Source organism: Platalea leucorodia (genome assembly GCF_965183815.1).
Source record: "Platalea leucorodia genome assembly, chromosome: 17".
NCBI lineage: Eukaryota > Metazoa > Chordata > Aves > Pelecaniformes > Threskiornithidae > Platalea > Platalea leucorodia.
Genome location: NC_138839.1, coordinates 5,397,518 through 5,421,119, shown reverse-complemented (window position 1 = coordinate 5,421,119; position 23,602 = coordinate 5,397,518). Strand labels below are relative to the sequence as shown.

The window sequence follows — 23,602 nt, the reverse complement described above, 5'->3', positions numbered from 1 at the left end:
AGATAAAGGCAAGGGAACTGATATAGAGAAATATCTGAAAGTAGGGAAAAGAAGAAAGGGGGGGGAAATCAGAAAACATAGCAAAGACAGATTTGTGAAGTGCTGAGAAGTCATGTTTTTCTATTAAGACCCTATACTTACTTCTGATCAACTGAATTGCATCTTGTATCCACCAGAGAAGGGCAGGTAGATGAAGGAGTGAGAGTAGCACTGCTGAAACTCGACACTGATGGGTCCCGCCCAATTGGAGAAATATCCGACAACTACAAGGACAAATATAGGCAAAATATTACAGAGGAGGGTTTTTTTGTAGCTAGTGTTCAGTCCTGGCTAGAACACGGCATTCAGCATGGGGAAGGCTGAGATAACTGAAAGGTATTTCTATCAGCTATTTCCCTACTCAGTAGCCAAATTTTTGCACGGGACCATCATAAACCCATCTGGGGGTGGAAATACAATGGCACTTCTGTAGACACAGCTTGTTATTAATGTCCTACACTTCTGATTATTCACACCCTGACTTCCTCAACAGAGTATCAGACTATTCAGTTTGCAACTTGGGGTCCCCTCAGCCTACAGTCAGAATTTTTGAGAAAGCCAATTTATCCTTTTACATAGGGAAAGTGTATGTAGCGAAAGATAATAAGAGCACTGCCAGTCTGCTAATAAACTAGAAGCTATACTATCGTCTAAGTTCACACCATTTCTAATTCCTGCAATAGTCTTTGGAACCTGATGCTAAATAGCCAAATGCTTCCAACAGACTGAAAATAAAGAAAATTAATATGAAGTGCTTTGTCTGTTCATAGTATCCACAGATTCCACAAGCTAAAATACATTGCTATTGTACTACAAATATAGTGTATTGTATTGCATGAAATATTTACCTTACAATCACTGATGCTGTTGTACACTTGGTTAAATTCCCGATTGAAAGTGTGGGTAAGAAGCTGCAGACACTAAGGTGGGGGAAAAAACAAACCACAAACAGAAGAGAATTTTATATTTAGATTTTCAGAGAAATTTGAACACAAGAGGCAATTTGCCAAGACACACTTAGCAGCTCATGAAAGAATAAACAAATTCTAAACTGCTGCAAAAAATCCCAGAAGAAGAGGGGAATAATCACCTCCCTTGATAAAATTCAAAAGTTTCATTTACAGAACTATTAGTGAAGGGGAATGAGGTGCAGCCATAGCACAAACCTGGCCACCAGCATCGGCTGGTGAGGATGGATGATTTCACTATAGAGCATATTAAAACGAAACTCACACAATACTGGATATTCACCATGTTATCTGAGAAGCTCATCACTAATCTTTAATCATCTTTGGCACCTCAATTTAGACCCATGATGCTTTTCTCATGTTATACCTTGGTGGCCAGCTCTTTCTCCCGATCCACCAGGCTCTCTATATCTGCTGAGTCATAGCCACTGCTCTCACTAGGCGTCACAGCGCTCTCAAATGTTGTAGTCGAAATTTGTGAGGAAATGCTGGTGGAGGTACTGAGGGTTCCACTGCTCAGACTGGGAGACAATGAGTCACTCAGGGACTTGGGGATGCTGTCACCGAGCTTTTCACGAAGCAGAAGGAAATGTCGGGTTTTTTCCACCTAGTAAGAAAAGAAATCAGTATCATCTGCTCCAGGATGTTGCCTGTTTTACAGGCACTGAATTCTTACGCATTCTTTTAAGATTCAGACCAGTAAACAATTTCCCTGTGGAGAGGAGTTTACAATGGCACTAGAAGCTGAATCTGCCTTTGTTGAATACACTGAGATTCTGAGCTGAAGATTCTACTCAGCAGCCAGCCACACACTTTCTATCTTCTCTGTCAGAAAATTTATTTAAATCTTGAATTTGAGAACAAACTCCCATCTGGGAACCCGTTCAGCTCAGAAGGTCTCACAAGGGGTAGACTAAAGGCAAATTCAAAGGTACAGTTGTGCTTTTTCTTTCACTTCCCCCATCTCTTTACTTACCTCATGCAGCAGCTCCAGTTTCTCCAGTTCCCACTGATGCTCTAGAATGAGGCTGTCACCCCTGGGCCTCCAACCTGCCAAGTTCTCTTCTCCTCGCACATATGCCACAGATGTATCCAGGACCTTCCTCCTCCTCCTTTGCATTCCTGAGCAGTAAAAACCCACATAAGACATGTGAAAAACATAGCCAGAGGGATGCCACTAAAAAAAACATATCAATTAACAATCTGTGAAGAACCAACACTTCTGCTGTTTGGCTGGAAATATGCAAGGCGATGATTTCATTAACAGCAATCACACATCCCAAAGAGATTTTATTTAGTCCAGCTTTCTTCATTCAGGTATTTTCTATTGACCAAGATATAATGCAAACTCCTGTTCAGTCTAATTCAACACATGAACTTCAATTGCTAGGTCTTAGAGGAAAACTATACTGACATTACATGAACTACATTCCTTCCAAGTTACCAAGCTTGCATCAGTTATCAGCAATATCTTCAAAAGACCAACACAACATTGTATTGCTGCAAAACCAAGTCTCAACTTGTATTATGTATTATGCCCCCTAAGTCTATGATCCAGGTACGTGCCCAGTTCCCTGACATACCCATGTCAGAAACTGTAAAAGTTTTCAGTGAATCCTTGGTTCACCAATGGTAAACACAGAACCAAGGCAAAAGTAAAAGTCTGTGTAAGTTTTTTTATGGAATAGCAATGTTCCATTGCTCCTGTGAAACACAGGAACTCCTTCCCATCAGGACAGAAGTGTTTACTCCATTCTGTCTATGAAATTCTCTGCAGTATTTCAGTTTACAGCATCTTTATCACTTGAACACCCAGTCACTGCTTACCTGGACTTCCTGTGTCTGACATTTTGCATAAACTTAGTTCATAGATCCCAGTTACTCGATTGCTGTTCACAAGAAACCAGAAGAAAAAAAAAACAAAAACTATTATCTTCAGAAATAAAGCGTATTAGCTTTAGGTAAGTGGTCCCTAAATTAGGAGTTGTTAGTTAGGACTAACAACTATAGTTGTTAGTATAGTTGTTAGTTAGGACTAGATATGAATTCTAATCTTGACAGAAAGTAGCCGGGACAGACTGCAAGATCTCTAAAAATGGCATTTCCCCATGTTCCCTCCCACCCCCCATTAGACTCAGAGAGCAGCTGCTGCAGTAAATTCCAGGTCAGGATCAGGGTCATCTATGTGCAAGCTTGAAAAATGTCTTCCCAGCTGTTCAGTCAGAAGGCTGGAAAAGGGGTCAGTAAAGAGAGAAGCCATCAGAGTTTCACTGAAATAAATGCAAGCAAGAATGAACATTCAAAACCAGACTGGAGAACTTTCAAAGAAGAAATAAAGAAAACTCAGCTACATTCTCCCCATGCCCTCTAAGAGAAAAACCATATGCTGACATAAAACATTGATACCAAAACTGGTAACTGAACTTACGAATCTGGAGATTTGGAGTAGCCACTGCCAAAGAGATTGCGTAGTGATCGTGGTGGGGAGATCTTGGCATCTCGTGAGTAAAAGACCATACAAACATCCTTTGTTATAACAGCAGGCTGGATGCAGTGGTCAAGCTAAGAGAAAAAAAGTAATGAATGAGTGGCTGCAGACAACTATGCCAAGTTACACTGCTTCCCTCTTTTAGTGGGACAGCTTTTTGAAATTTGTTCTTGCTTGGTCTTCGGTGAAACGTTTTCATATGTGTTTGTGTGAAAGAGAACTGCCAAATTTCTTGATGCATCTTGTGGGTGAAATGATTGAGCTACACAAAACAACAGTGCCTTGCACGCAGAGCCAAGAGCTAGGCCAGTGTTCGTAACACTAGTAGTACTTACATAGCAACGTTCACTGATTTCAATGGATTTTCAGATACAAAGATAGATAAAATGAGGCACAGAAAAGTAAGAGATCACCAGTTTCATTTCACATTTGTTGCGAGGCAGTAATACCTTGACAATAAGATGTGAACTGTGAAGAAATTTTTCCACCCCATTCTCAGAAAATGCATAAAGACTTTCACTGGCTTCAGGATTCAAAATTACTAAGTCCAGTAAGTATTTATCTCAGGTACACACTGTCTGCTGTCTCAAATAGTTATATTTGAGTCACAAGCAAAAAGGAAGGCACTGGTCTCTAACCTCCAGGTAAGCAGAAAGGGTCATATAGATCTTCTCTCCATATGGTGTCACTCGATTGAGGAGAAGGGAGTTATGCAAGGAGCTATCCCAAACTGCTTCAAACCGATAGAAAGTCCTGGAAAAAAGTACAGTAAAAGCTCAATAGTAAGAGTTCCTCTGCATCCCTCTCATCGGTCAGTGTAAAGCATCTCTTCCTTGACATCATCCACTATGACTGTTATTGGTCTCAGTGGATTAAATAACAAACATTTAAAGCAAAGACCTTCTCTTCTTTCCCTTACTTACTTCTACCTCAAATAGTGCGGCATAAGAGACCATTGCCTGTTATGAAAAAGACTCATCTAAAAGAGAAAAGAGGGAATATAGAAGAGAAGAAAAGCTGCCATAGCACTACAGGGAAGTCAGCACTAAACAACAGTGTGTCTAAGCAGGCAGAATTCTCCTCTATTGCTTCAGGTGCAATTCAGCCCAGCTGCACCTTCAAAGTGCATGGGAAGATTCTTTTTTTATAAGCAACACTCATTCTACACTGTATTTTAGGACTAACATATAGCAACAGAAGAGATCCCTCTACTACTTAGTTATATAAAGCCAGCAGCTTCTGACTGCAAATCAGAATGATTGACAGGTAGGGATAAGTCCTATATTCAGGTGATAAAGATTTCTTTCCACGTCCCTACTAGCTTCAAGTAAAAACCTGCAGATCTAACACAAACTTTTGTAAGAAGTTTCTTCGATTTGGTACATGGAAAGAAAGGAGCTGAAGGCTCCCACAGTTCTACCCCAGCAATCAGGAAAGTTCATCTGTTCAAGTGAAAGGTGAGAGACAGCATCATACACAGGACAGCTAAATCATCAGGTCTAGAGTCACAATTACACTCTCTCCTCTCTAACAGGGGCCTAAGGAAATGAGCCTTCTCCTTTCTCACAGGTAGAGACTGATTTCATGTAGGTTCCTTGGGAAAGAAGTCCTATACCCTTATTCAGGAATACAACACGCCGTGCAGTTTTCTACACTGGTAACAGAAAAAGAAGGTATTAATTCTTCATCACCTCCATATAATTTCCCTCCCAAATCCCCTTGCTGTTGAGGTTTTCCATCCCATTTTGAGTCCAAGTGATGTGGTACTAAAAGCAAGAAAGTGTTTCATGTATATAAAGCAAGTTATATCTCTAAAGAGCTTCTGTACTAATGCCCAAGGCCAACTCAGAAAAACAGAAAATGAATCCAAAGACAAATGACAAAGAAGGGGTGGAAGGAAGAAATAACAAAAACCAAACCAAAAAGAAACATGAAACAGCCTAAAAGCAGACATATCAGAAACAAAGAGTTCTGATCTCAAATAGAGTTCTCAAGAATCCTCTTTTCCTGATACCAATTACACAATTCCAAGCTACTACATTGAAACACCATGAGCTGTGCAGTCAAGTAATGTAATTTGAGAATATTCCTAAATACTGTTTGCATTTGAAGTAGCACACTTAAGAAATTACTTCTAAATGTCTTGCTTCTATTAAAAATGCCACAAAGAAACATATTCTAAAGGCTAAGTAATTGGTAACTTTAAAAGCACTGTAATGTAATAATCCTTACTTGAGTTAGATTAGGCAAACACCACAGGTTGTCCTCTAACCCTTTACAAATCTGCGTTGAGTCCCTATGTTTTAATCTTTCATCATGTCTTAGTTACGAGCGAAATTTTTAAAACTTTTAGCAAGCTCCAGATCTACTACCTGGGTGGAAGAAAAAGCAGTAAAACCTGGTTCTCCACAGATGGGAAAACCAGTGTACCTAGCCCCTGAATCAGCTCTGCACCGGGTGCCAAACATGACTTCTCATCATGAAGAGAGAACACAGGCACAAATGTTCATCAGTGCAGAACTAAATGCCCCTCTTTAGCAAAATGATGTTTTTTGGATGAACACCAAGTTGAAGTCAAACATAGCTTACTCTACTGGATTTTGTCTAATACAGAGTCTTGCCTGTCCAAACCAGAACTTGCTAGAATAGTTACAGAGGGAGACAAAAAACAGAAGTGAGCAAACTTCTTTCAGCATAGCCAACAGCGCAAGGAGGAAAAAGGAGCACAGAACAAGCAAAGCATGGGAAACAGGAGAAACAAGTTAAAGGCACCAATGTATAGTTAGAACTGATTTTTAAGTGGATTTTAGCATTAGTGAAAGGTGGTGAATTGAAAGCATTGACGAATTAAAGTCTTCTCTTTTTCAAAGAGGCAAAGCACAGAAAGCAGAGTGCAAATTGTCCCAGAGTGTGCAGCCAGTATGCTTGGCTGTGATCCAATCTGGAAGGTGAAAGAGGAATCCAGTCTGAGCAGCTACTACATGTCTTGCTTCTCTGCCAACTGCTAAACGAAGAAGTAGCAACCACATGGTTAAATTTCAGATGCAAATCCAACCTAAGAACAGAGGTTGAATGCCAGTCACATGGCAGCCACAGCTTTTTGTTCCGTGCAATTCTGAGCTGGAATTTCAAGTAAGTTAATCATTCAGTCCTTGACTTGGTACTTCAAACATGGCAAGCATTACCGAGTCAGAGACAGTAAAAAATTCCAAATTTAGTTCTTTGATACAGAACAAAGGAAGAAAATAGCAAGGACTACAAATAGGTACTACATTCTGATGGCACATTTTGAGAATCAGAAAGCCTGAACGAAGGAAGCTGTCTCTTACATGTGAAGGAAAGTTTGCCTTCCCAAGTCTCCCACTGAATGGTACCTGAATAAAGCCCTGACACAAAGGAGGAGGAGGTATACTACTTCTGGAAGAGCTAAGAGGCGTGCTAACAGAATTCAGTAAAAGCTAAAAGGGAAGTGGCAGCAATACAAATGGGACATAAAGCATTCTATTTTCAAGAATCTTTATGTACAAAGGAAGCAAACAGAAAATACCTAGGCATATCCTTATCAAGAAAGAGCCTGTAAAAACATAGAAAGAGCTTCAGTTAGTGCAGCCAAAAGCAGAACAGAAACGCAACAGCTGAGGGGAACAGAACAAGTGGACTTAAAAAAAAAAAAAGCCACACACAAACAAAAAAACCGACCAGCACCAACCAGAAAACAAGTCTGCAGACAATGAGCAAACATAAGACATATCCCTTCACTCACGCTCATCCTTCATCCCAGCGGCCCACCTAACAGAAAACTACAGAGCTATACAGGAATTTCTTGAAATTGCTAGAGAACAGAAAGTATAGGGCTTTCCAACTACAAATCCAATAGTAACAGACTGGAAACTAGCAACAGTCCCTTTACATTCCAGTTATACCGATCCATTAATTCAAATACACTAAAAGTAAAATACCCACTTCTCAGCGGGAGGCAAATAACCGCTAAAAAAACCTGCCACTGTGTGCATATACAGACACTAGGTGGCAGGAAGACATTCTGTTGGTAGGAGCAGTGTCCTGAATCCACCTTTAATATCGCAGTGGTATTTCAAAGTCCAAGCCTCTAATGGAGAAGGAAGAAGCCATTTCAGTGCCTAGAAGGATACCGCCTCCAGCATTCAGCAGCTGCAGCAGAGATGGGCTCCAAAACAGCCCCCTCCCCTCCGGAAACACTAATTCAGAGTTAAATTTCAGAGATATTCCTGCTTTGCACCAGCTAAACAGAGCCACGGAGTGGTCAAGTGACTTGGCCTACGTCAGAGCAGGGAGAGGCTGTGCTGGCAATGCAGCATTCTGCTTCACCGCCCTTTGTTGCAGACACTGAGGCAAGACAATGTGGAGTCTGACTGATCTCTGCAGCAACGCACCCTAATGAGGAGACACACGCAGCCAGAAACCTCTCAGACAGGGGCCCTGCTGTTGTCCGAATGACTGCAGTTACGTGGAACAGACACCCCCTTATTAGATCTGGAGTCAATTTGTGATACATCTGTACAAATCCACAAATTATGAAGTTTTATTTACAAAGCATGGCTCTTGCTTAAATTGTCACATGCTTGTTCCAGGAATAATACAGGTATGTACACATCCATAAATATATACCCCAAGACTGCCCTTGTACTGTATTCTGTATGCTGTATTCTAGCAACAAACCGTGATGTCAGTTTAAAAGTTCTGGGTTAAATTCTGAGACTCCCTTAAGCTGTTCCTTTCCATCCTCCTTTTATGGTGCTTACAAATGGAAATTACTTCAAATGTATTATCCAGAAATCCTCCGTGTAGACCAATGGACTTCAGCATTAGCATGAATTTATGGTAACACTCATTCTCTATCTGTACGCCCTGTGCCCATGGAATTCTACATTTCATAATTATCAATATTCCCAGCTTTCCAAACAGCCTGCCAATACCTCAGGTCAAAGGAATTTCAGATTCCTGCTAGGGTGCTCACTTTATTCACTTACCTATTGGAGCTGTGAGAGGACTTCAGGTATTTTGCTGAGATAATATTCAAAGACAGAATAGCATCCACAGCAGCTTCATCTACCTCTGCTTTATTTCTTATACGTCCTGAAAAGGGTAGGAGGGGGAATCAATTAAAACTAAACCTGAAACAGAAGGAATTGGTTTTCCCAAATATCATTTCAGGCTATGTGATTAACAAGCAGCTGTAAGTGGAAGCTGCAAAACTTAAGTTTTTCCTCTGGATATTTTTCAAAATGCTCCTCTCCCAGCCAATACTCAAAGGTGACAGAATCTCACACAAAGAGAAATTACCATTAGCACTTTTTCTTCCTTACACAGCAACATGCAAAACAATATACTCACCAACAACCAGCTCTCGCACATCTTTCCAGTGCAGCTCACTGCCCTTCTCGTGGATAATGGTAACTGTGATTCTACGCTGGATTCCCTGTAGAGTTCAAAAACAAAACACTGGTGAAATATTCACACACACAGACACACACAAACATCATCTGTTTTGCACTTATACTGCAAAAATGAAGCAAATAAGATCATTTAAATTAGTCTGTAACTGTGACCAGATACCGATGTGTTTCAGGGTCCTAAAATTAACATAAAAGGAACATTATATTCTCATATGTAACAGAAATTACACTTCTCCCTCCTCACTCAACAACTGCAGAGGTTTTTAACCTAAAATAGTCCTGAAATTGTTGCTACACTCTCAAAGAACATATGTATCGTCCCTGGGATATATCAGAGTTGACCACAAAAACAAGCAAATACCTGGGTAATGTGTGCTTATATACTTATATGTTATATTAAAGTGTATCTACCAAAAGAAGTTACTAGAAAATAGCAACTGCTCATGCAGATATATTCTCCTCCTTTGTCACATGTATCTGTTACAAGTCAAAATATAATAAAACTCTGTAATAGCTGGGAAGAAGGTAAAATTGTAGAATAGAAATAAACACATCTGAAAAAAAAAACTCCCCAGGTGCTGGTTTCAACAGATTCCACTCTTCCAAATGAAGACAACAACTATCCAGGGAGAAGGTGCTTTGCGTGTACTGTTTCAAAAGAAGTTGAAAGATGTTTGCCTATATTGTGGATTTGGCAATGGAATTACAGAGGCTAGAATTACTCTGGTTTGAACTGGAAGTAACTGATGAGGACACTAGTAAATCCAGAACTGAGTAACTTTTTTTTTTTTTAAAAGGAAATTATTGGAATATGACCGTTATTCCTAAGCTATAAGAACTGTTCCTATCATTTTAAGAAAGAGAGGAAATGCAAGTCACAGGTAAACTCTATGAAAAGGAACTGAGAATTTGAGAGTAGAAAAAAACATAACATAAACCTATAAACAATATTTAACTAGGGTTATCTTTAGAATCTAGCTGAAGACAGATTATTATTAAGTTTTATTACATTAGCGTTTGTGATTAACTACAGGCATTTAGAACACACTGAGACGTGGTCATTGTGTAGATCTGTCTTAGAGCCACATGCAGTGAGAAAGAGCCCATGAAAGCTGACTCCACATGATCCGTCCGTGTTCTCAATAGAGACGTTAGAGCACTGAAGGCACAAATCTGGTCCCAAAGGTTCCTGCTTTTTAAAAGGCTTTCATCTGTCACGAGTGGGATGCACACTGATAAGCAAAGGAAAAGCAATATACTAGGGGCCAAACATATTCTCCTCATAGCCCAAAGCTAACAGACTAAGTACAGACTGAAAGATGACTGACCCTACAGCTATCATTAGACAGGTGTGTGGGAAAGGAGAAGACATGAAAGATGCAAAATCCAGGTCATTGGCATTCTAACCCCCCCCGAGAGATGAAACTTGCTGTTCTACAGCCTTCATTAGTACCTGGTGAAGCAGGAACGTCCCCTGACAGGGCAGGCCTCCAGTGTGGTCAACAATAGCAGGAATATACCTGTGTGAGACAGTGAAATCAACGGGCAGGAAAGATACACTAGCACAGCAACTTTACTCTGTATTCTGCTGCCAACAGTTACCTCTCCATATAATATCTACAGAAATAAGAGTTTCTCCTGACTTTCAGACTGGACTCAATTGGACCACAGTATCAGTGAAATATAGAAGTATCATATACTGTACTTCCAGCACTTCTGGGAAACTCTGTGGAACTCGCTTCTCAATACAATCCCTGAGGACCTGTCAGAGGAAACCCTTCTCTGTAGCAGAGGTGAACATAAAATAGGGCCTGCTAGATGACTTCTGGAGCATAAAGTCTCTAGTGACCCAAAGAATCTAAACTCATGGCCTACACAGGCTAAGTTTTCCCAGCACCTGTTCAGCTGGTGTGCGTGGGCTTTCAAAGTGGAAAGATTACTTCAAGTGTGAGAGAATGTCATTCTGTCTCTTCAGTCCTTTCCAGTGGGGACAACGAATGCCAGCAGAATTTACGCCCAATCACTACAAACCAGCCAGACACCAGGCTGACATAAGCCGGGCCACTGCCCCATAATGATTGCTAAACATCAACCTTGTCTGTACAGAACAAAGGGTAAAAGATCAAACTCCCATAAACCACTGTTCTTAAAACATAAAAGATTAATATGGGACTTACTCCCCTGTTGGCTCCAATTCGCTGATCTCAAACCACACAAGGAGGTCATATTTGCTCACACTCTGGCCCAAGCTGGGTTTGCTCATAGTATTTAACTTTGTAGCTGGCACTTAAAGAAAGAAAAAAAAAGAAAGAAGAAAAAAAAAGAATGGTTTACAAAGACTGAACAAGTAAAGCATACCATAGGGGTCACGGAAACATGTTATTTCAGTGATCCTATATATTCTATGTACACATGCAGACCACATCTTTTTTCCATAAAAATGACGTTGCTTACAGCAATCATTATTTCTCAAGGCATTGTTTTTTAAAGCTAAGTTACTAGATTTAAAAAAAAAAAAAGTTAAATAACAAAACAAAAGTGTATCCAAAAAGCTTGTAAAAATATGCAGCCTCTCTAGATCCACAGAAAAAGTTTCCTCAAATGTGCATCAGTTATTTTATGGGTTAACAGTTTGTGATTTAGAATTGCTTAGGTCTGTTCATCTGCAACATTACTCACCCATCGAGTACACTTCCCCTTCCCCACGCAAGAAAAAAAAAGTAAAAATCAAGAACTTAAAACTTTGGTGTTCACTTCTTCATGTTACAAACTGCTAGTCTCCTGTACCAGTTGGATGTGTATGTAAAAAGTTGGTTGTGCATGTAAAATGTTGGATGTGTATGTAAAAAGGCTGAACAAGACTTATTACAGAGCCAGAATCCTGCCAAAGTATGTTTCTGGGCTCCTTATGTTTTGGTATTAGTGATTACTACTGGCAAGATCCTCTCCGATTCCTTTCATACAAATGTAGGGATAAACCATGTTAAAAAAAATAGTGGGATAACTGAAATTCTAGGAATAACCTGATAGTCCTTCACGCATGCTTACATCACACCGTTTAGCTATCATTACATGACTTCTCTTACCTTTTCACTCATTTCATTTTTGTAAATGGGAACATTTTAAAAGCTTAGTTCCTGTGACAATACTGACAGGTATTTTTTAACTCTGCAACTGATTTTCCATTTTTTCTCCTTTCACATACGAATCTCATTGCTTTTATTAAGCCAAATAATTATTCTCCCTTCTAGCCTCTCAAGCCCCATTCTTCCCTTGCTCAAGTGTTCTTTAAGTGCTCCTATCGACACACCTCTGTGTATCCTTCAGCTTCCACCATGACTTCATTTCCCATGCACTGGAAGGGTATAACAGTCCCCAGTTAAAAAAAGGTCCTCATAGGTGTGCCTGTGTAGTCTCTTTTGCAAAACAAAATGTGATTTCTGTTTCTTTTCTGGGTAAAATAGCAGCTACCTCAGAGGGACAGATTTTACAAGAATCGGTTATTTACAGCACTACAACTCCATCATGCTGGGTAGCAAGCTTCAGTGTCATCATTTACTCTCCCCATTCCTTACTCAGGGGAGTCACTCTCTTAAACCCATCATAACATGTAGCTGCACATGAACTCATTACAGCTGGACTCAATGCAGCTGATTGCAAGAGGAACATCAAACACACAAGTCACTCAAGTATACTGCTAAGCAGAGAAACTCAAAAGCACCAGAAGAGAAAAACGACAGAAAGACACATTTAACTAAACATGAAAGCCGGTTCTAGACGTTCTCATGGACTTGCACTGGCATAATTAATAACCAGCATGTTGTCTCTTTTTTTTTTTTTTTTTTAAAACAGAATACAAATGAAAGTGAGGAACAGCACTGCTAGTAGCAAAAAAAGACGATGAGCAAAAAAGGAAGCCTATGCAGAACGCTTCCTCTACAGTTAGCTGGTTTTTTCATATGCAGCATCTCTCATCCCAATCTCACAAAACTATGTACAGAACACAGAAAAAAAATCGGAGGTCCAGGAAGTTTCAGGGAATAGATCCAGTGACACAGAAAAATCTGTGATACCTAGGACACTGGAGTTTGTAGACTCTATATGGTTCTCTCTAGAATAGCCCTAAACTTAAGCACAGCATCATCCTTCCATGACTGCAACCATGGCAGTTTCTAGTCCCAAGAACAGTACATGATAAAGATAAGAAAAAAGGAATTTTGAAGCATGTTTTGGAACTACTTCTACATCTACCATAGATCAAGTTTGGTTACTAACCATCTCGTTTAGGAGCCCGCTCACTCTGACAACTGGGAACAGGCAGAAAGAGAAAAGGTGGCAGCTGGTCAGCTCCATCCTGGAAAGCAGCCACAGCAGAGGATGCAAGCACGTTGGCATGCTCAGATAGCGTGTTCAGCACATGCACGTTTACATAGCCAGACATAAGATACCTAATCAACTCAATTTTTCTTTCATGGTCTGCAAAGGGAATGGAACACACACAAAAAAAGAATGGTAGAAATATGCAGGTGACAGAAAGCTGGAGAAGGAAGAAATAAAAGGTGAAATGGAAAAAACCACAAGAGAGCTCAGCATGCATTATTACAATTAAGCAAAGAAAACCAAGGGTCATTTCAACAAGACTGACTCACTAAGAATGTTAGAGAGCAAAAAGATGAAGCGGTTAATGAATAAGCAAATTTCCAGTCAAGTGCTCAGTAAGCACATCAAGAGCCATAGCCAGATCTCATGGAATATGGTCAACACCTCAGGAATGAAATTCTACCCTTTAATGAACCAAGAAGCACTTCCTGCGAGAGGAGGTTGAAAAGAACACATAAAAAGGAAGAGAGCCAGCAAAGATAGATCCAATGCCCTTTGCAACATTCACTCCATTACATTTCTTGGTGTCCTGAATAGCTTAGGAATACACTACAACCTTCATTTTCAGCAGCAAACGTCATGTACAGAATTAGAGAACTCTTCTCACCTGGCTTTGAGAGTGGCATAGGGGGAGGAAAGAATCTTCGGGAAGGCTGGGGAGGGCTATAGAGAAATGAAAAGAGTTATCAATATAGAGGCAGCTAAACATAAAAAATGTATACAAATAACACACATGCATGTATGTATACACACAATCCCAGTACAGTCCTTCCACCCATTTTTGTCTCTAAAAATATCCTCACAATCCCATGAAGACAGGTAAATAATCACCTGTCAGGATAACAAGTGGACTCAGCACACTTCTCAGGCTAATGTGTGTCCTTTTTCTACTCTAACTTAAATATTTTTTTATTACTGACAACTAGGATTAATTACAATTTCCAACTGCTCTATCCCCACTCTGCACTGAAAATTTAAGTAGGTAACAGGCATTTCCCAAAGTAACTTCAGGAAAAGGAACAAGCCTCAGCTGGCATTTCCTCTTAAAATCAGCACGTGCTTCCTCCTCTTCGCAGCTGCTGCCCTCGGTAGGAGGGCTAACCAGGCCAAGCAGTCCAGACAACAGCCTCTTCCCTTAGGCTATGAAGACAATAGGACTAGGGGTCCTTTCCCTGATTCCAAAAATTCAAAGGCTCAGCAACTTTGGCACTAGTATGTCAAAGGGTTGAGAGCCTTTTGTTTTCCCCCAATCTTGCCTCTCTTCCTTTGTCATCCTACCTTTATGCATCTGGCTACTTGCCCTGAGGGAACACTGCATCTTGGAGCACTGTTAAGGTTTACCCAGAACCACTGAAGTTCTGAGTACAATATTCTACCACCACACTGTTTGTTGGGTGGATGCAGCTGTATTGGCAAAACAGCTTTCCATGTTTGAGATGGTAGAACAATTCCATCACTCACTACAAAAACATACTACACTGGGTAAATAGGCCTCTGCCAGCACTCTTGGATCAGTCAGGAATCCTACTCGTGAGGGTGTGTGGCTATGTAATTTCAGGAGTATGAAAAAGTACTGCCCGAACTGCAGAGCTGACCTGAGCATGATCACAAACAGCCTTTATACCAGAACAGTCAACAATACCTGTTGAGATCCTGTCCTTGCAGATGGAGAGGATGCTGCTGATAATGTCCAAAGACTTCAAACACAATAGGCTTTGTTTTGATGTACTCCACAAATGATTCTGTCACTTCCACAGCAATCTATTAGGCAAAGTAAGGGAAGAAAATGAGACATACAAAACCAAAATCTTATGAGTGTGAATTTTAGGACTCTATTTTTCATACAGTTTAGCGCCACTCACAGGTAAAAGCAATGGCATTCCTTTTTGGTTTAGGCATTAATGCTACTCTCCAATAAAGGAGAAAATGAAAGCCTCAATATCAGGCATTGTAAGTAGGAGAAGAGGGGGCTACATGCAACCAAAGGATTACACAGTTCATAAAAATAGATATATTCAGTTCATCTGAGATCATGAACACTGCTATTCACATATATTTTATTTCCTGAATTCTAGACTGCTTTCATTGAACATCCCGGAAAGGAAACAGAGAATTCAAGGGCAGGAAGTAGAGGTGAAACAGAAGAGTTAAATCTGCCACGCAGAATCATTCTCTATTTTGATTGGGGATTACATCATTCACCTGGCCACTCCTCCTACTGTCTATTCTTAATAATTCCCCTTGCCCCCCTTTCCCATACACCTCTCATGAGTTTAACAAGAAGGATACACAACTCCCAGTGCTAAAACAGGCACTTACTATTGATGTAAAGTTTTACTTACATTCTGAACATGGTAAAAGCCAAGGGGAGTCCCTCGACCGTTGTTTTTGAGAGGTTCTGTTGAGAAAGCTTCATCATGCCGATGTAAAAAGCTTTAAAAAAAAAAAAAAAACCAACAACAAAAAAATAAAACACCCCAGAAATGTATAGTGAAGACTGCTGTGCTGTGAACCCAACACTGAAAGGACACCCATAAATTTATTCTGCTAGAACTTTACAGGGAGCTGAGTGATGGTCTTAGGCTAGGAACGCCCTAGTATTTGGGACCACAATTCCTGTACTTGTTTTGTGTCTTTATTACTCCCATTTTTTGTTCTCTTTCTTAAGAAACTAAGCCAAAGAACACTTTCACTTGAGAACTACTGATTTACTCAAGGGTCATACAGCTTTCATTCTAATTGTGCATATGTACCATCTAATACCAAATTTTTCACATTAAAAGCCATTATCAAGCAAAAACTTAAAGATATCTATAACTAGTAACTTAAGAGTCCACTCTGATTCTTAATTCCCTTCTGCAAAACTTTACTCCTTAACAGCATGCTAACACAAAGTAGGTACTGCTTGTAACAGGAATTCCAGTAACTGAGAAGGCGCTTTTCTCTGCTATACCACACTGCCACCGATTTGAAAAGCTCTCAGTGAGACCCTCCATTGCCCACTATTATTTGCACTCTCTGTCAAACCATTCATTGCCTAATGTAAATAAGGACAAATTCTTACTTGAACTGACAGAAAATATCTGCATATTCAGGAAGGATGCCGCTGGCCTGTAGCACTGTCACACGGAAGGTAAACACGCTACCCAGTTTCAAGTGATCACCAATTTCCTCAGTGAATCCTTCCATAGTCATCTTTCCATCCAAAGTGGCTGACTTCAAGTCTTGGGGAGAAACAAACATCCCACATGAAATCACTTTTTTCTTTCTTTCCCCATCCCCCCCCACCCCCCTCTCTTTTCTTAAAATATTCCTTCAGGCAACAGTTTAGTCCCATCACACTTTTTTGTTTTTCTTTTGAGCCCAAATTATTTGCTGATAATCAAAAGCTCCAAATACCTGGGAACAGTTTTTCTGCACAGTTCTTCAAACAAGTAACTCCAGCATCTATCATACGCAACCCACCGGTTACACCTCTCCCTACCTGTCATATTCTTGAAGGACACTCAGAAACCCTTTCTATCACTGACTGAAAGTGTCCCAGATTTCCCTTAAGTTCTCCAAAACTACTACATATTTCTTGCTTACCTAGCTCATTCATTCTGTTGATCTCCTCTGGAGGAGTGGTAACCTCTGAATTCTGTCCTTGCCCTTCCACAATTCTTAATTCTTCCAATGACAGTCCAGACCGAGTCATTGCAACGGAAGAAAAATCACTCTGAAAAAATTAAATTAAGTTGCATGTAACAGACTCCTGCAGTTTATGGTTTTCCCATCCCCTTCTTCCCCCCCGCATTACTTATTCTTTATTTAGAAGCACAAACTACTGCACTCAAAGAAACTTAACTCAATTTTAAGACTTCTTACCTTATCAAAATATTCATTGTCGAATGAAATTTTAGCTGTGCCAGACTGTCGAATACCAGATCCATAATCTGGGGCTTCTTCATCAGCTAAAAAACAGAAAAAAAAAAAAAGAAAAAAAATTATGGGGAGGAGAGGGAAAAACCCTCAGAATTATCTAAATGGAAATTCTAATTACAATGGACACCAGTCTGTACAGTAGAAGAGGCCTGGTTCCAGTCATCCAATAACAGACTAGAATATGTACTGGAAAAAAATCATAGCGGAAATCTATCCATCATGAACTTGAGTGGGGGAAAACAACAAGACAAGCTATGAAGTTTCATCATTAATATACTTAACTTCAGAGAATTTTGAATGCAAAACAACTTTAGTACTCATTTTGATTATTTATTTACTTCTGATTATTGTACCCAAGGTGAATTAACATACCATAATACAATGACCTACATGGGAATACATACTTATATTGATTTAAACTGTCATCTAAAATTCCGTAGCCGTAAAGTAAGCAGCCACACTAGCCAAGCTTCACAAGTACATCCTGTAAGTTTGAAAGGCGGTTCTGTCCGTACAGTCTGTCCATTTAACCTCCTCCTCTTTGTGGACAGTAACAACAATGAGGCCTGGTTAAACGCCAGATATTTTTTCCACAGTAAATGCACGCTTGCAGGAGAAATCCCAAGATTCAGAATGTGTTCCAAAACTTCACTTAGGGACCAAATAACGCTACGGCCCTTTTTCAAGAGATGTCCGCAGTTCAATTTCTATTAGCCATGGTGTATACTATTTATTTGGATGAATAAATAGAATATGTATTTGGGAATATTTGGTCAACGCTAAGGAGACCAAACCAAGCTAGAAATGAGACTTTTGTACACATTAAAATAGATTGTATTTCACTTGCTGTTTCAGTCCCTGCCAGAGTGATTCTTACACATCTTCAGAGTCTGAGATTTCATTATACGTTCCCATGGAGAGTGAAATTTCCAGGGTTACCCTACCTAAACAATACAGACATGTTGGCAGTTAGCCACTGCTAGAAAGGACAAATTATGGGAAGTATCTGTGCTCTCATCAGCATGGATAAGACATGGCTAGCTACCAACAGTAAAACTCAACTAGCTCACCCCATACTGGAAAAGTACAAAATATTAGCAGCTGACTAGAAAACTGCAGTTAAGCTGTGGCACGCAGTTCAAAACTGGATGAAGCAGTTACCATCCCCATATATCTACCCTTCTCTTCTGAAAAGTTGATAATTCTTGGTGATTAAACAGTATTTTAAAGCAGCTTCTAAGTCTCAACACATTTTAGTGAGGCAACGAAATGGAAAACTGCTGCTCATTTCTGTTTATACTATGTTGAAAACAGTCAGTTCAGGAACTTCTTCACATGCTATTCAGTCAGAGAGTGGAGGAGCACATTTCAGCACATTATTTAAAAGGACAGTTTGAGAAGAGCAAACACGTGGTACAAGTAACTTTTCTGCAGGTCATCACAACTACCAGATTTGCATATACCCTTGTTCACTGTTTATACTGGATGCCAGAAAGAAAACTTTTGCTTCATTTTTAGTTTTTTAGACTTACTGACACTAGTTAGCCTTTTCACTGCCTTAAAAAGCAGTGTTGCATTGGTTGCCAGGTATAAACTTCAGTGGTCAACACTATCATTTTAAAAGCTTCTGATCAGTAGCATTGTTTCAAGATTTATTCATGCTTGGTCTGTATGATTCACACCAATGAAAAAATTTCAAAAGCAAGTTACTAATAAAGAACAAGTGTTCTTTGCAACACTAAAATTATTAATTGGTTTGCCTCTTTTTTAAAGCTGCAGCTATTCATAGCGTACCAAAGCGTTGCAATGGAAAGCTCTCAGAGTATCTCACCTGCTATAGCTTGCACTGCTACTCGCAGAAATCCTCGTACTTCTCCTTTCTCACTAACAACAGCTACTCTGTGAATAAGAGGCACCGGGTACAGTAGATTGCTCAGGTATACAAATGCTCTGGTAACAGGAAGAAAAGAAAACACAAACAGCATTACACAATCATCTGCAAAAGCACCGCAAAGACTGCAGCATTTGGCTGGCTAATGGGACATTCAATTCTTCAGTCTACTTCACTCCATCTATTAGATCTGCACTGTGGTCCTGCATCCATAATGTCCACACAGGGCTCTTCAGCAGTGTCAAAGCTAAGCAAAGCCACAAAATGCTCTAAATCAGAGTATATTGGAGACACACGGCTTATATTAGTGAGTTACAAAACATATGAAGGAGACAATTTAAAATGATGGCTTTCTAAAAGGTAATTTTGGATGCACTACAGTTGTAAATGGAGCTGTTAGCAAGATGGTAGAAGTCTACTAAGGAACTACTGATTATAAAGAATTGTTTGAGTTTTCCACCCCATGAGTGTAGTCTGAAGTGATAAATTAAAAGGGAATTGATCTACTGTGTTCACACAGTCCCTAATATTTTACTGAACATATAAAAACACTCTTCAAAACAGATTGACTGAATGTTTTCTCTCTTCTACATTTGATAACACTGCATACAGAGTAATCAGAAATCCCCAATAAACCATAAGTCATCTCTTAGGTTTCTTGGAAGATTCACTGAGTGTACGGATACTGGAAGACCGATAGTCTTCACAGCTAAATATCTTTACAAGTAATATATTTGTTTCTTTAGGGAAAAAAAAACACACACACAAAAAAAAAAACCCAAAACCCAAACCAAACAACAAAACACCACAACAGTACGCTACAGCAATCATTTAGAAACTATGGTTTACAACAGGAAAAGCAGCATTTAGGCCCAGTACTGGATGATCCTGTCATACACTAACTTTTAAAGTTATATACAAGCAGGGTCTATTTTGGAACAATAAAGTTAACAAGTTTTATTGTACAGATTTTTAATTAAAAGTTAGACTAAAGTTATTAAGTTATTTTACGTTTCTGCAACGTTGCAAAAGTTCTTAGAACACCACATTTCAGTGTGATTAGCTTGAGCAAAACTTTAAATGTTGAGAGGCCTAACAAGTCAGGTAAAGAACGGCTCTCAACAAGGGGGAAAAAATGGAAGGCTTTATTAAGTGAGCTGTTTAAGAGTTCAGAAGAGTACTAAGATGCATCGAAGTTTAACCAATAGTTTTACCAGTCATTACATTTGAAGTGACTAACCAATTATGTATGTAATTATTATGAATTTATGCATATAAGTTATACTAAACACCAGTCATTTGTTTAACTGGATTTCCTTCTTGCAGTCCTTATTATTGGTATTTATTATTAAGTGTAATTAATTCCTCAAATTTGTAGCTGTTAGTGTTTAATATTCATAGGGAAACTCCTGCATGACAAAAGAGGACAGAGAGAAATAAAGATCTTCACTGCCTCTGTCTGGTGACATCGGCTGTAAAATTTGTTACGTGAACACAGCAAGACTGATCCGAACTCAATTCCTTGTGACACATAGCTAAGGACCAAAGTTAGAAAAGGTAAGCATTTCTCCTTGGATTCACATGCCCGTTTCCCAGAATGAATGAATGATCTTGAAATGACAAGGTAGTCAAACATGTGTCAGCTGTGAACCAAAGAGGCAAAAATAATGCTACTAAAAAACAAGGTGGTGACAAAATGCAAGAGAGAAGAGAATGATTAATAAGGCTGTAAAAGTAGCAAAACAAAAAAATGAAGAAAACCATAAAACAACAAAAAAACAACTGTGACATAACACTTGACTAAGATTAGGATCTAATTCTTTTTCAGTCTGCTCCAAAGTGAGGTAAGCACTGCTAAAGCAGGGGAAGGGAGAAGAGACTAAATTTAAAGTAACAAAATGGGAAGTTTAATTTTCTTTTTTTTTTCCCTCTAAGAAAACATTTTCCTTTTTAGCTTTGAAATTTCAGGCAGTGGTCATTTGAGAAAGCAGCATCCCACCATACAAGAAAACAGACCCCCACACTAACAAACTGGAATTGTTCACCTGGACTGGACCAGGGATGGAGTTCAGGAAGGTATAGAGTTATATGCTCAACACGAAAAAACACAAGCAGTTTGAAAATCAAATTGCAAGCTAGGGAGGATGGACATTTTTCCCCAACAGAAAGAAATTTAAATAGCCTTGCACTGATGTGTACACAGTAAGAGACAGTTTCAATAACTAATAGAGGAGGTCATTACAGAAGCCTTCCTACTTCAAAACCAAACTAGTGGAAAGGGAAAGCATTAACTGCATGAAAAGTAAAAATGTATTTTTATTTGCATGGCTGAAGTTCTGAAGCTGCTGTCCAAAATATGACAGTCAAAGCATTCAGCTTTATTCGCAACTACAATTTTGTCACCTCAGTAAAATGACAATCCCAAAGAAAAAAAAAATATTTCTCATCTTCCTTAACTTCCTTCCATCCAGTCACCTAGCTCACTGGAATCATTTTAACTTAGAGAAAGAAAAGCACATAATGCAAAAAGTTTTAAGCTTCCTGTTTGGTGACGAAAATGCTGGATCTCTTCTGTAGAGTGGAGAGCAATAGCACATTTGCTGTACAGAATAAAGAGCAGTTTTATGCAGCAATACTGCCTTCCAGTGCCATTCCATCTGCTTCATCACAAGACAGTACCAAGTTAGGAGTGGATAAAATCTTAAGGTTATCCTCCTCCTCGTCCCACATCTGGGACGTCTCCCACTCCCCAAATATCCCACATGCAAGTGTTCCCCTGCACCTTAGCCCAGCAGACTGAAAGAGGGGGAGCTGTATTAGCAGAAAGATTGGTGAGGTAAAATGGCATACTCACAACAAAACTAGAAATGAAATTTAACAAACACAATTTTTTTTTTTTTTAAATCAAAACAAAACCAACAGAACTCAGAATGGTGACGGATATTTTTTAAACAAACACATCAATTCAAGATTTAAATAAAATATCCCATAGTCCTCTCCCACCTCCCTTAAAAACATAGCAAATGTTTGATATGTCACACCGTTAAACAGAGTCAGTCTTAAAGACAGCCCAGCATGCCAGAAGAGATGGCTAAAGGGACCAGCTCTTTTTTCCCCTTTCTTTAATAGTTATAGTACAAATAAAAGACAGTCACAGCACAGAGAGAGAAAAAAATACTGTGATGCTCAAGGAGTTGGAAAACTACATGATCAGTTTCTCCTCCTCTCCTTCATGACCTGGACTCATTATTGCTGATAACCCCCCCAAAAATATTAAAAATTATTTTATTTTTGTCCTACACATTCCACAACATATAAAACAGTATACAGTTAAAAGTGTTAAAGAACTTTGGTATTGTTATAAATTGAATACTACCTTGAGCTCAAGACACTATCTAGCTGGACATACCCTTTGATCCTTGTAAGTCACACTGTTCAAAAGTAGAATTCTCCTGCTGGAAGACACTGAGGATTCAAAATAGTTTCTACTCAGTGGTGCTAAACAGTCTAACAGCTTTCTGCTGACAGAATCAGCACAATAGAAGAACAGAACAGGAATAGAAAAAGAACAGAATAGAAACCTACATCTGGGAAAAAAAGTCATTCAGCTGCCTACTCAGAGATAATACAAGCTAAGTTTCATTCCTCAGTACAACTTACAACCCAAGTAGAGTTCCTTAGTAGGTGCAGCTTACATGGTCAGGCTAGTACCCTTAATTGCTGCAGCTTCATATGTCTGCCTACAGAGACAAAGCTCAGTATTCTTTTAATACATGGAAACGGGAAGCAAGTTGTGCATTTGCCAGGAAGCACGACTGTTTTCATTATACACTGTATTTGCTCAGCTTGTGTTGTGCTTCCTGAAGAGTTTGTGAAATGAAGATGAATAGCTCAACTTTTTCCCAAGCACTGAAGGTCCTGCTCTGAAAGAACATGCACAACAGGAGAATACACTGAGTGTGCCAGCACTGTTACAAGAAAGCAGTCCTAGCCATTGCAAACAGCGCACATATGCTTTAACTGGCTGACAACTACTTCCAAGCCAGTTAAGGTGGCTTTCTCAAACTGACTCTTGTGGATCAGATTAATCTGAAAGAATTAAATTTTATAAAACACATCATCGGACATTGCACATAAGGGCACGAATTCACAGAGATCAAAGAGCACTAATGAAATTTCTTGCGTCTTTAGTAACTGTAATTTTTGTTTCAGACTAGATCAAGGAAGTTCCAAGTTTTAATCACAGCTTGTAAACAGGTCTACTAAAGACAAAGAGCGAGGTTAGACAATACAGCTAAACTGACCTAAAAGCTTGATAAAAGACTGACAAACTCAGTCCCTCATTTTCACAAATCATGCAATCAAGTTTCCTGCATTTGAGGAAACTACAAAAAGATCCTTCCTCCCTGACCATGAAGTCTTCCCCGCTCACAGTCACAGAAAAGGATAAAGCCAAGCTCTGGTCCCTTCTCCTTTG

At 39.4% G+C, this 23,602-nt stretch overlaps 1 protein-coding gene across 2 annotated transcripts in view; it reads right to left on the bottom strand.

The window, feature by feature from the left end:
• KIF1B (kinesin family member 1B) overlaps positions 1 to 23,602 on the bottom strand; it is a 97,988-nt gene that overhangs the window by 7,800 nt on the left and 66,586 nt on the right. For both annotated transcript variants that reach the window (XM_082329159.1, XM_082329160.1), the window contains 18 exons: positions 19,066 to 19,184; positions 17,178 to 17,263; positions 16,899 to 17,028; positions 16,375 to 16,534; positions 15,653 to 15,743; positions 14,953 to 15,071; positions 13,918 to 13,973; positions 11,108 to 11,216; positions 10,384 to 10,450; positions 8,869 to 8,953; positions 8,505 to 8,610; positions 4,134 to 4,248; positions 3,436 to 3,569; positions 2,835 to 2,896; positions 1,984 to 2,129; positions 1,375 to 1,614; positions 888 to 959; positions 142 to 263 (listed from right to left, as the gene is read on the bottom strand). In XM_082329159.1, coding sequence (XP_082185285.1) covers positions 142 to 263; positions 888 to 959; positions 1,375 to 1,614; positions 1,984 to 2,129; positions 2,835 to 2,896; positions 3,436 to 3,569; positions 4,134 to 4,248; positions 8,505 to 8,610; positions 8,869 to 8,953; positions 10,384 to 10,450; positions 11,108 to 11,216; positions 13,918 to 13,973; positions 14,953 to 15,071; positions 15,653 to 15,743; positions 16,375 to 16,534; positions 16,899 to 17,028; positions 17,178 to 17,263; positions 19,066 to 19,184 — 2,019 coding nt within the window. The remainder of the gene's footprint in view (positions 1 to 141; positions 264 to 887; positions 960 to 1,374; positions 1,615 to 1,983; positions 2,130 to 2,834; positions 2,897 to 3,435; positions 3,570 to 4,133; positions 4,249 to 8,504; positions 8,611 to 8,868; positions 8,954 to 10,383; positions 10,451 to 11,107; positions 11,217 to 13,917; positions 13,974 to 14,952; positions 15,072 to 15,652; positions 15,744 to 16,374; positions 16,535 to 16,898; positions 17,029 to 17,177; positions 17,264 to 19,065; positions 19,185 to 23,602) is intronic.